The 12,390-nt window shown below is 49.8% G+C and overlaps 1 protein-coding gene across 1 annotated transcript in view; it reads left to right on the forward strand.

Moving 5' to 3' along the window:
* The first annotated feature begins 2,087 nt into the window (after positions 1-2,087).
* RPTOR (regulatory associated protein of MTOR complex 1) overlaps positions 2,088-12,390 on the forward strand; it is a 330,129-nt gene continuing 319,826 nt past the window's right edge. The window contains exon 1 of the mRNA XM_041723779.1: positions 2,088-2,799. Within this exon, the coding sequence (XP_041579713.1) occupies positions 2,638-2,799 (162 nt within the window). The 5' untranslated portion in view covers positions 2,088-2,637. The remainder of the gene's footprint in view (positions 2,800-12,390) is intronic.

Genomic DNA, 12,390 nt, shown 5'->3' on the forward strand with positions numbered 1-12,390 from the left:
GCACTGGGAGCCCGACGTGGGATTTGATTCCGGGTCTCCAGGATCGCGCCCTGGGCCAAAGGCAGGCGCCAAACCGCTGTGCCATCCAGGGATCCCGACCCTGAGGTTTTTAAAAATTTTGTTCATTTATTCATTAGAGACACAGAGAGAGAAAGAGGCAGAGACACAGGCAGAGGGAGAAGCAGGCTCCATGCACCGGGAGCCTGACGTGGGACTCGATCCCGGGTCTCCAGGATCCCGCCCTGGGCTGAAGGCGGCGCTAACCCGCTGAGCCACCCGGGCTGCCTGACCCTGAGCTTTAAGGGGAGAATCAGGCTCAGTTGGACGTAATCTTGAAATGAATACTGGAACTCTTGCTCTGTGCTAGGTGAGAAAGATCTGGGATTGCACCGTTCATTCCGACGTGGAAAGGAACACGTCCGGATGCCATCGGGATTTTGATATGGTCTCCCACATCGGGTCAAAGCCCTGGGAAGCCATGGAGAGACAGGGTATCTTCTAGAGTCCAATGGAAGGTTTTAGATTCATAAAGCCCAGTTGCTAGGTTTCACTCTAGTTATGGCAAGATCATTGCTAGGCCTGTGTCGGGCGTTCATACTATACGAGGCACTTCCACCGGTTAATTGTCTCCATGGTGGGTGTCGGTATCACGGTTTTATATCTGAGGAAACCGAGGCTGAACCAGTTAAAGAATTGACCAAGGTTACAGAGACGGAAAGTAATTCAGCCACAAGATTTAGATCTAGGGGGCACACGGGTGGCTCAGCGGTTGAGCCTCTGCCTTCAGCCCAGGGCGTGACCCCGGGGTCCCGGGATCGGGTCCCCCATCGGGCTCCCTGCGTGGAGCCTGCTTCTCCCTCTGCCTGGGTCTCTGCCTCTCTCTCTCTGTGTGTCTCAGGAATACATAAAATCTTAAAAAATGATTCAGAACTAGGTGCATCTGACACCAAAGCCGGAATGCAGAGGGGACGCCGGCCTCTGGTGCCTGCCCAGCTTCATCCACAGGTACACGAGCATCTCACTAGTGCCGTGGCCCTGAAGGCAGGCGCTGCACGCTGCATCCCTTCTCCCTTCTCATGCAGCGGTCACAGTTCTGCACATATTGTAAATCAGCAACGTTTCCCGGGCGCCTGGGTGGCTCAGTGGGTTGAACGTCTGACTCTAGGTCTGCACTCAGGTCAAGATCTCCGGGTGGTGAGATCCAGCCCCGCGTCGGGCTCTGCACTCAGCAGAGAGTTTCCTTGAGATTCTCTCTCTCCTGCTCCCTCTGCCTCTCCCCATCCCCACTCCCTCTCTCTGTGTCTCTCAAATAAATAAATAGAATCTTTTTTTTCCCCCTAAATCCATGCTCCGAGTAGAGAAATAAAGCAGGAGGCTCACCTCCATGGGTAGACACCTGTAGCTCTTAGCTGTTTGCACGTAAAGCTACGTCAAAAGAAGAATAAACTGCTCAGAAAATAAGATGGATTCAACAAGAAACCGTAATCGTCGAAATTAATTTTCTCTACGGGTATTCCCTGGGGGGGGGGGGGGGGAGCAAAGCAAAGAAAAAAAATCTGATTGATACCATGGAGGATCCTCTGCGCCCCCCCCAACCCTGCCACTATCTTCCTCTGTCATATTATCAGTGGTCCTTTCTTTTTTTTTTTTTTCCTTTTTTCTTTTTTTCTTTTTTTCCCCAGTGGTTCTTTCTGAAGCTTTGGCTGCCTTTTCGAAATCTAGAAAAAACAAAAACAAAACAACAGGGGGTCAACGCCTTTAATTTCAGGAGCGTGTAGGTTCATTTGTAACAATATAAAGCTTTAAAAAAAATTTTTTTTTTTTTATACATGAACCAAACTGACATAGTTTCATTTGTAGGATTGACTTGGAGATCACGCATCTATTGAATGAACGCCATAAACTCTGGAGAGCGGAATTGTGGTAACCATAGTAACGAAGAAGGGCGGTGGGGGGTGGAGGGGCCGTTCCCCCCTCTGCGCATCCCGGGAAAGCGCGGCCGGAGCGCTCCGAGGAGGTTTGGCCCGTGGGTCACGCCGTCGGCCGCGGTGCATGCTGGGCCGCGGCAACATGGCGTCCTCCTTGATGTGCTGATGAGCGGAGTTGCACTGTAGCTTCCAACCAGAGGGCAAAAGTCTCCGAGCCCGATAAGCCCACGCCGCTGTCTTCTCCGCGCCCCCGCGTCGCCCTTCCTCAGGACTGGTTCTCAGGCGGGAGAGCGCCGCGGGCCCGAGGCCGGGGCCGGCCAGGCCGCGCGGATCCGGGGCTGAGGAGCGGGCGCGGGCGAGCGCGATGGGCCGGTCGCGGGTCTGGGCGCAGCAGCTCCGGCGGGTGCGGGGCCCGCAGGGCTGAGAGCGGCTGCGGGGACCCGCGCGCGCTCCGGACGGCGGGGCGGCGCCCGGGCTCGGGTCGGCCGGGGCGTTGGAGGCCGCGAGCGGGGTCACCGCGAGGCCTGAGGTCGCTCGGGGTCCGGGGCCGCGTGTGTGCCCCGCGCGCGGAGCCGGAGACAAGGGTTCGGCACCTCCCGCCGCCCCGCCCGGTGCCCTCCCGCCGCTGCCGGCACCCCTGCTGTTAAGGCTGGAGGTGCTCGAGCGCCTGCTGCCGAGGACGCCCCCGCCCCCGCCCCCGCCCCCCGCGATGGAGGCCGAGATGCTGCAGGCGCCCCTCCTGGGGCTCGGGGAGGAGGACGAGGCCGACCTCACCGACTGGAACCTGCCCTTGGCCTTTATGAAAAAGCGGCACTGTGAGAAGATCGAAGGCTCCAAGTCCTTAGCCCAGAGCTGGAGGATGAAGGATCGGGTGAGTGGATTCCCACCCCGGCCCCCGGGGGTGCCCCCCACCCCCCCTCCCGCCACGCACGCAGAGAGTTCAGATCCAGGAGGGCGTCCTGGAGGAGGCACGTGTGTTCCCCAGCCACGTGGTGCAATGCAAGTTCACTAAAAAAAAAAAAAAAAAAAAGCATGAGCTGTTGCAGACCTCGGTCTTGGGGGGTTGTAAGTAGGGGGAAAGGAATAAATAAATAAATAAATACATACATACATAAATACATACATCAATAAAAGGGTGTTTTGGTTTAGTTGTTGTTATTCCTCTGGTTAATGTGAGGCTACCTCCAAGTCCCGCTCTGGTTCAGACAAGTTCGGAGATTGAGCACTGCAGGTGTTGGCACACCGACCCTGCCTACCCGCCCGGGGCGCTGCCAGCAGGTAGAGGAAAGAGGCCTTGGGCTGGAGCACTCGTGCCCCACCGGCCGAGCCCGCGTCCAGGGCCTGTTCGCCTCCCTGTCCAAGCTGTAGGGGAAACGCCGAGCCCGGGAAACACGACCGGAAAGCGAAGGGTTGGCCTGGCGACTCGTCGGTGCAAAGTTCTCTCAAAGTCGCAGTGAACTTCATCGCAGCCTTCTGAGCAGCTTGCCTCGAATCCAGACTTTCCCTCCTTTTGTGTGGCGGCCTCGTGTCGCTGTGTTCTTGGACACAGAACTCGTCTCCCGCCGTACAGTTGGAGGCTGATGGGTTGGGACTTGGGTTCGAGTTTTCGCGGCCGTCTCCACGGTGTTGGGAGTGTGAGCAGCGACTCACGAGCGGCTCGTGGGAAAGACAACAGCCAACTTTGGTGGACCCGTCCTTCATTAAGCACTGTCTGTTTCCTGGTCTGTAAAAGCCAAACGGGTGGGAGGCGTCGCATCTGTGCACGCTTGACATTTGTCCTTTTGCGATTTATTTTCTCCTTCAAGGCCGTCTTTATTTATGTAAACATCTGAGCGGTATAATGGGGGTAGTTGGTGCTACATTACAGTGCGATTGCCCTGGGCTTGTTAGTGTTGATATAAGATCATTGCTTCTCCTATATGATGCTGAACACACGTCAGATCACCGTTGCCGTAATTGTACGTAGTCCATCACTAGTAACCAGTCCTTTAGTTATTAATTTGGCTTAGGAGAATGTGTTTCATCCGAAGGTAGTTTAAGGAGTAAAAGAGATGGTGATCGGAAGAGATTGTAGAAACTCTGTCTTATGGACGTCTTAAGTACTAACTGATAGTTCAATGCTTTTTTTTTTCTTTTTTTTTAAAGATTTTATTTATTTATTAATGAGAGACACAGAGAGTGGGAGAAGCAGGCTCCATGCAGGGAGCCCGACGCAGGACTCGATCCCGAGTCCCCAGGATCAGGCCCTGGGCTGAAGGCGGCGCTTAAACCGCTGAGCCACCCGGGCTGCCCCTAGTTCAAAGCTTTTGTGGTTGTTGTGCATATATGAAAAGAAACTTACTGTAAAGTAACTGTCTAATATTCTTTTCTTTTTTTCTCATTCTATTTGGAGGGCTTTTTTTTTTTCTTTTTTTTCCATTTGAAATGTGGTTCCCTCTGCTACCCTAAACCTGTGCTCAAACTGTTCAAACTGACTAATGGATATATTTTTGCCCTTTTAATTAAAACATTAATTTATGAATGATCAGCATTCCCCGATAAGCTCATTGTAGGTTGTTAAGAGAAAAGTTCTGAGTCTTGAGTAATTACTGAGATTGCTCTTTAGGAAGGAGCCAGGGGAGGATGTTAGCTGTGTCTGACCTTTGCAAGGTGCTTAATGAAGAGGAAAATCAGCAGCTAACATTTTCAGTTCCGTGTGTGAGAGCATGGCGTCTTAACAGTCCTCGTAGTCTTCTCCTTGGGCTCAACCCCACGGGACCTTTCAGCACCCTCTGCCAGGACACAGGTTGCAAATCCAAGTGATGCCAGCAGCAGGAAGGTAGCATAAGTGAAGGAAACAGGCCAGATAGAAGACGAGTGGCACAGGTTCAGAGATAAATGGCAGCTGGCAGTGACTTGTGTCTGGTTTTCTGGAGGGTGGGCTCTGGAGAGCACAGGCCCCAGCAGCTGAAGGGCAGGTGGGCCTCGGCCAGATCGCTTCCTTTCTCTCTATCTCTTTTCTTTTTCTTTGAGAAGCCAGAAGACTTTTTTTTTTTTTTTTTAATGTGAAGCCTTCCAATTAAATGTTGGCACTATTTCAGATGTTATAAAACATGAAGGAGTCCAACACTGCAGGCCAAACAAGCCCCATTTGTGGGGCTGGTTCTAGCTAGTGGGTTACCTGGGTGTGACTTGTGCTCTGTTACCACAACACCAGACAGCCACTCTGAATTGAGGAATTCTGAGCACAGGCATCCAGGCAGGCTGTCTCCCTTGCTCCCTCCAGCAGTCTGATGGAGTGACACTGTAGTAAAGTGACACGTGTGGGCCAGGTTGGCCCAGAGTAGGCCCTACTCGTACCACTCGCCCTGATGCGCCATTCAGTGCCCTAAACCCAGACTCAGCCTTCGCTTCTTTCTGTGATCCATTTGTCAGTCCCTATTACTTTTACTTTGTATATGTATTAGTGGTTACTTGTTGGTGTCATATTTAGTGAAGTTGTTAAGGATTCCTAAAATTGACATCTTCACTAAAGTTGACTGAAGGCCCTAAAAGGTTTTCTTCCACCCAGCATAGAGCATCTTTACAGAGGGAGCTGCAGCACTTGCCTACTCTCAGTTGGAATTCCCACAGGTTTTTTTTTTTTTTTATTAGTGCTGGTTTTCAAATGCCACTATTACTGCATTTTAATTACTAAGCTACTGTTAGTTTAATACTGCTATTATCAAATTAGTTCATTGTTTGGTTAATTCTATCTATAGTAAATGATATGTATATGCATCAATAGCATCTTTGGCTTGTAATTTGCAAATAACTAGACTTATATAAATTACAGCTCAAAATGAGTCATTCGTAGGCCTGTGGCTAATGCTGATGTATATATATGTCCCCCATTTGTGTTGCGCTGTGATACTTGATGGTGATAACAGAGTTCATTCTCCCACTGGAAAGTGGGCATGGGGGAACACTTGATTTCAGATGGATCTCTACCTCACACACGTGGCACAGAAGCAGGGAAACTAGAGAGCTGTTGCTCTCAAAACCACTGACACACACACTGTACTCACACGTGTGTGGGAGGGGTAGGTATAAAATGATGAGCTGTTTCCCAAACCAGTCTCTCAACTAATTGTCACTTGGCTTTGTAAGCTGTACTTTGAGTAGGCCATGGAGGAAGCCAAGTGGATGCATCAAAGTAACGTATGGACAATAGAAGAGTAACCCTACTTTGGTCACCTTGCATCCTCTCTCATCTGCTCCAGTTAGGCTCCCTGCCCAGTGTTGAGACCACCCTTCACAGGCCATCACTGATTATTAAGTCTAAAAGTCACTCCTCCGTTTTTATCTTGTCTGACTTCTCAGCAGCATTCCATAAGGTGGGCCATTCCCTCCCTCCTGAGACTCTCCTCACCTGTCTTCCCAAAACTCCAGGTCTTCCTCCAGGGTCTCATCACTCCTCCTCAGACCCGTTTGCTGTTTGGCAGCTGAGTGTGGAGCACTCGAGGGCTTGATCTTGGGCCCTTCCTCTTTGCTGTGTGTGCCACTCGCCAGTGGATCTTGTCTAGGCTCATGCTTTACGTGCAGTTCACGTGCCAGCAACTCTCACATCCGTGGTCTTCCCTCCTGACCTGGCCCTGGAGCTCCTGAACGCCGACTCTTTGCCTCTGCCCATGGCCACCGCCCCCACTCAGGTGTTCAAGCTGTAAATCAAGAAATTTACCTTTCTTTCCTCTTCCCCTCCTCATGGGCCTGTCCAGCTCACTAGGAGAACCTGTCACCTTTGCCTCTGAAGTGCATCTTATATCGGACCGCCTCGTTTGATCTCCATCTGTTGTGAGCCCAGTCCAGGCAGCTACCATCATTTGTCTGGATGACTAGCCTCACATCCTGATTGGTCTCCCCATATGCACTCATGCCCTACATTCTGTTCTTCACATAGTGGCCACAGGGATCTTTCACAACTGTAAATCAGATTCTGTTACTTCCTGACTGGCCCTCTCCCGGCTTCCCAAGTGCTTAGAGTAGAATGTAAATTCCTCACCCCTGGGATCCCTGGGTGGCACAGCGGTTTAGCGCCTGCCTTTGGCCCAGGGCGCGATCCTGGAGACCCGGGATCGAATCCCATCGGGCTCCTGGTGCATGGAGCCTGCTTCTCTCTCTGCCTCTCTCTCTCTCTCTCTCTGTGTGACTATCATAAACAAATAAAAATTTTAAAAAAAGAAAAAAATAAATTCCTCACCCTGGTTCACAAAGCTTCGTGATATGGCACTGCCTGCCTCTTCTGTTTTCCTGGATGGAGAGGCCTGGAATGGTCTTCCCTCTGTTCTTTGCGCACCTGGCTCCCTCTGGTCCTCCACTCGCATCTACTTGGGTCACTTCTTCAGAGAGCCCTTTCCTGCAATCTCATTTAAAGAAGCTCCCCAACCATTCACGATCACTCTTGTTTTCTCTGTTATTTCTCATTACACCCCCACCGCTAGAACCAAGCTTTTTATCATAAAGCAGAAACCTCATTTATGCTAGTACACAGGACAGTGCTTGACACATGGTAAAGATGTACTGAAGAAAAAATGCGTAGTTTGCAAAGGGCTTCCACAGAGGGTGGGTTCTTTAAGTCCACCAGCACTTATCTGGTTGGGAATGATTATCTCCACGTAATGGATGAGGAGATGAGGCCTTAATTAAATGGCTTGCAGAAGGGACCTAAGCTGCATGGCTAGCAATGAGGGAAGTGGACTTGAGAAACAGCCTAGAATGGTGTTACAGTGTTCCACTGAAAAATTTACATTGTAAGTCCATGGAGTCTAAAGTTATTTATTTATTTATTTATTTATTTATTTATTTATTTAATTTATAACACAGAGAGAGAGGCAGAGACACAGGCAGAGGAGCCCAGTGCGGGACTCGATCCCTGGACCCAGGGATCATTGCCTGAGCCAAAGGTGGACGCTCAACCGTTGAGCCACTCAGGTGTTTCTGTAAGTCCGTGGAGTCTAAAACCAAGTGTGTTGGGAAGGTGGTTGGGGTGGTGGCAGGGATATAAAACCAGAGAACAGTGCTGATAGTGTAGCTCACCTGTTCCTGTGGTGGGCTCCAGGCTCCCCAACCCTTATTTCAAGGGTAGTACAAGGCAGGGGCACCTGGCTGGTTCAGTCTGTGGAGTGTGTGATTCCAGATCTCAGGGTCGTGAGTTCGAGCCCCACATTGGGTGTAGAGATTACTTAAAAATAAAATTTTAAAAATAACAACAACAACAATGCAAGGTAGCTCTGGCCTTTCCCACTCACTCTACTGGGGTCTGCGCGGATGATGCAGACGTGACGTGGGTAAAACTGCTGGCGCCTTCGCAGGAATCAAGGTGGTGGCGCCAGACGGTGCTGAGCGCGCACTGTTCTCTTCACGGCCATCCATGCGCAGTAAAAAATTGCACTCCACTTGAGAATGCCCTTGAGGACGCAGTGAAAAGTGTCAGTTTTAGTAGGTCCTGGCTGTCTAGTGCACGGCGTCCCCACGGTGCGCTGGCCGCGTGCTGTCCTGGTGCTGCGTGCGGCGCCAGCTTAGGAAGGCACCGCGGGGTGCGGCTGGGCCAGCTGTGGCTGCCTGGAGGCTGAGCTGCACCTGACGGGCTAACAGGCGGCGCGGGGCACTCTGGCTTGGGACTTTGGCAGCCGTGTTTTGAAAATGAACAGAATGAGCTGTCACTTCAAGGAGAAAGACTGCCAGGATTTGTTGCCGGGGATAAAATTTGAGCTTCCAGGTGAAAATCAAGAGTTTTGGAGGACCCGTGTCTGCCGCTGTGAGCTTCCCAGACATGAGACTCTTCCAATGAGACCGTGGTGGTAGAGTGAATAGGATATTTTTGGATATGAAATGTGAATGAAATGTGTCCTCATTTGGAACATCTGCATAATTCAGTGAACCAGTATTTCCAGATGACCAGTCCGTTCTAACACAAAATCATCCCTGGGTAGGAGATGCACGCAAGTGAGGCCGGTGGATTTTCACTTCATAAGGGATGCAAAGCCCAATCGCTGTGGCTTCAGCTAGATTGGGTATCCTCTTCTGTGTTCTGTTCACGTAGATTGCTGCTAACCTTTAAGAAACTACAATTTCCTGAGTTCTGATGTGACATCAGAGAAGAATATTCTCAGTTATTTGGATATGCTGGTACTCTTGCTCCTTTCACCAGCACATCTTTGTGAGGTCTGAGTTCGTTCGTCTACTTGGACCAAAACAACATGTCACAGCGTAGATTGAAATGGAATATGGAGTCCAGCTGTCCTCGGTGAAGGCAGACATTAAAGAGATTGGCAAAACACTGTCACTTGTCTAACAATTTTTTGAAAAAGTTATTTTTCATAGAAATATCTAAATATATAAGTCTGTATTTTTTAAGTGAATTAATAAAGAGATACTTTTTTTTTTTTGGCTTTAACCTCTAATATGGAAGCTACTGATAAGTGTAGCTCATAACGTAAGCTCTTTGGGAGTCTTCAATAATATTTGAGTGTAAAGGTGTCGTATCAAGAGTTGGAGACTCGTTAGTGTAGTTAAAAGAAAGTGGGCGTCAGACTTAAATTAGGAAGCAGGGCTTGAGGATATCAGGTGGTTGGCCAAAAATATCAAGCAGAGAGGACCAGAAATTAGGTAGCAGACCTAAAAGGGATCTGTTACGCCCTTTCCGTTCTGGAGCTTGTGTTGGTGAAGAGCTCTGTGAAGAGCTCTGTGGGGTTGTGAAGGCAGTTGCCGTATACGTAACCATGTAGCATTCATTAGGGCCTCCTGGTGCCCCTGGACTTCTGGCGTGTGTCCTGGAGGGGTTGACTCTGTTGATCACCCAGTAGCATCTTGTCCTGGGAGTGGAGGAACATCGATCTGAGTATGGCCGGGGAGGGTATCCAGAGGTCTTTACTTCGGTTCAACAAAGGTTTATTGCTCACTTAGAGTGTGCTATGCTCCCCAGAACCCTGGTATCTAGGACAGACAGGCCAACACCAAATTGTAATACACTGTTACATGTGTTTACAGGTGGGAAGGGCATGATTATAGGGAACACTTTGCATCTATATTAAATAAGTAAGTTATTTGCATTGAACTGCATTTATGAAACATACAGGTCGGTCTCATTGACCTAGCGTGGAACTCTCAGCAGCTGATGAGTATTGATGTGTTTGGTGGTGAGGAGCTGCTGTGGATTTAAGGAGGTGGGTGTCATAGAGATTTGTGTTTGGAAAGATCTTTTTGACCGTGGGTGGAGTGGAAGGCTTGGAGGGGTGGGACTGGAGGTGGGAACACCAGCTGGAGAGGGGAGTTGCGGGAATCTGAGTGAGAAACTATGCCCAAAGCCAGGCAGCCAGAGCAGGAGGATGGCTGTCGGGAAGGTGGCATCTAGAGTCTGGTCAGGCCTTGGGGGCTAGAGTGGGTGGCCGGCGCAGGCACCCTCTCTCTGTACTCAACGCGTGTGAACTTGACTCAACTTGCCCTTGACATTAGTCATGGGAGGCTCAGGAGCCACAAAGGGACCATCTACATAGATTTTTTTTTTTTTTAAACCTGCTTTAAAAAATGTGCCGTGTTCCATTTTGAACAACGTGCTGTGGATGAGTCCTGAAATGGATAAGAACATTTCTCCTCATTATCACCTTGTAGAATTCTAAAGCTAGAGTTTTAACAAGATAGCATGTGGATTATATATAGATGGTGTCCTCCAGGTTTCTGACTCTTTCCTCCTTTTATTCAGAAGACATTAAAAAAGTACTTGGGGCATCTTCCATAGTTGTTTCAGTAGAGCTGAGGTTTGACACCTTTTCTTTTCGGACATCTAGTTAAATATATAGAAAATGCTATCCCAGGAGATGTTTGACATGATAATTAATGCTTTAATCCTGCTCTTGAGCCTCGGTGTGTAGGGCAGGTGTGGCTCTGCAGGGGGTGTGTGTCCCCAGGTGCCCATGGAGAACCCTGATGGTTTGACTCCCCCCACTCAGTTTGCTTTCAGATGCGGTTTTTGTTCCTGACTTGCACTGTTTTCTGTTTCTGTTTTTTAAAAAGTTTATTTTATTTTTAAAAATTTTATTTCAGAGATAGAGAAGGAGAGAGAGAGAGCGCGTGCATGCACGTGAAGGGGGTGAAGGGCAGAGGGAGAAGCAGACTCCCTGCTGAGCAGGGAGCCCGATGTGGGACTTGATCCCAGGACCCTGAGATCAGGACCTGAGCCGAAGGCAGACGCCGATCTGACTGAGCCACCCAGGTGTCCCTGTTTCTTAGTTTTGATATAATTTCAAACTTAAAGGAAAAATTGTAAGAATAGTATAATGAACTCCTCTATGCCCTTTACCCAGATTCACCAGTTGTTTACATCTTCCCTCACTCAATCATCCTCTCTGTGTTTCTCCATGAAAGTCTCATTTTCTCCCGTGAGCAGTTGAGGAGTAAGTGGAGGCTCTGTGCGCCCTTAGGCCTTCCTGTGTCCCACACGCAGGGACTCTCTCGGATGTGACCACAGGGCATCTGTCATTGATGTTACTATTACTGATCCACAGTTCACGGTAACCTGTTGTCCTTTGTCCTAGCCATGCCAGTTTGTTAGCAATTTCTGCCCTCCCTGCCCCCACTCGGGGTCACTCAGTGCCATTTGTGGCCTTGTCTGTGTAGCCCCCTTTTATCTAAGGGAGATTCTCAGCCTTTCCTAGAATTTCTTGCCCTTGACATTTTTTGTCGTGGTAAAACCCACTAATGTATGTACCACTTTAATCCTTTTGAAGTGAGCAGCCAGGTGGGATCCGGTACATTCCCTTTGTTGTGCAGCCATCCGTCGTCCTCCCCCAGAACTTTACCATTTTCCAAGCCGAAGCTCTGTTCCTCGCTAGCCAACTCCCTGTTGCCCTCCCAGCCCCCGGCAGCCGACATCCTACCTTCTGTCTGTGAATTTGTTGGCTTTGATATTCTTCAGGAGTACACGGCAGTTACTTTGTAGAGTGTCCTCAGGTTGGGTTTGCCTGATGTTTCCTCTTCTGCATATTCAGCGTCCCCACGCAGGTGGAGGGATGTGCTGTCTTCAGAGCATCGTGTCAGAAGGCACGTGGTGTTGGGGCCCCTGGGCGGCTCAGTCAGTTACGTGTCCGACTGTCCAGCTCAGCTCAGGCCCTGGTCTTCGGGTTGTGGGATGGAGCCCCACGTCGTTGGGCTCCGTGCTCAGCGGGGAGTCTGCTTGAGCTTCTCTTTCCCTCTCCCTCTGCTCTACCCATGCTCATGCATTCTCTTTCTCTCTCAAATAAACAAATCTTAAAAATAAAAGAAAAAAAAAAAGAAAGAAAGCACATGGTGTTGCTTCCTTCCAATATTGGTGTCTCTGGCTCCACCACCCTCGTTTAGCCACTTGCCCCAGACTAGGGTGCACAGAGGGGAGTTTCTGAATTGGTAACCCAGGCACTTGGGGAAGCCGATTTACTAAGGGGTTAATTAACATTTACTGACGTTACTA

The sequence above is a fragment of the Vulpes lagopus genome, chromosome 12 (genome assembly GCF_018345385.1).
Source record: "Vulpes lagopus strain Blue_001 chromosome 12, ASM1834538v1, whole genome shotgun sequence".
Classification (NCBI taxonomy): domain Eukaryota; kingdom Metazoa; phylum Chordata; class Mammalia; order Carnivora; family Canidae; genus Vulpes; species Vulpes lagopus.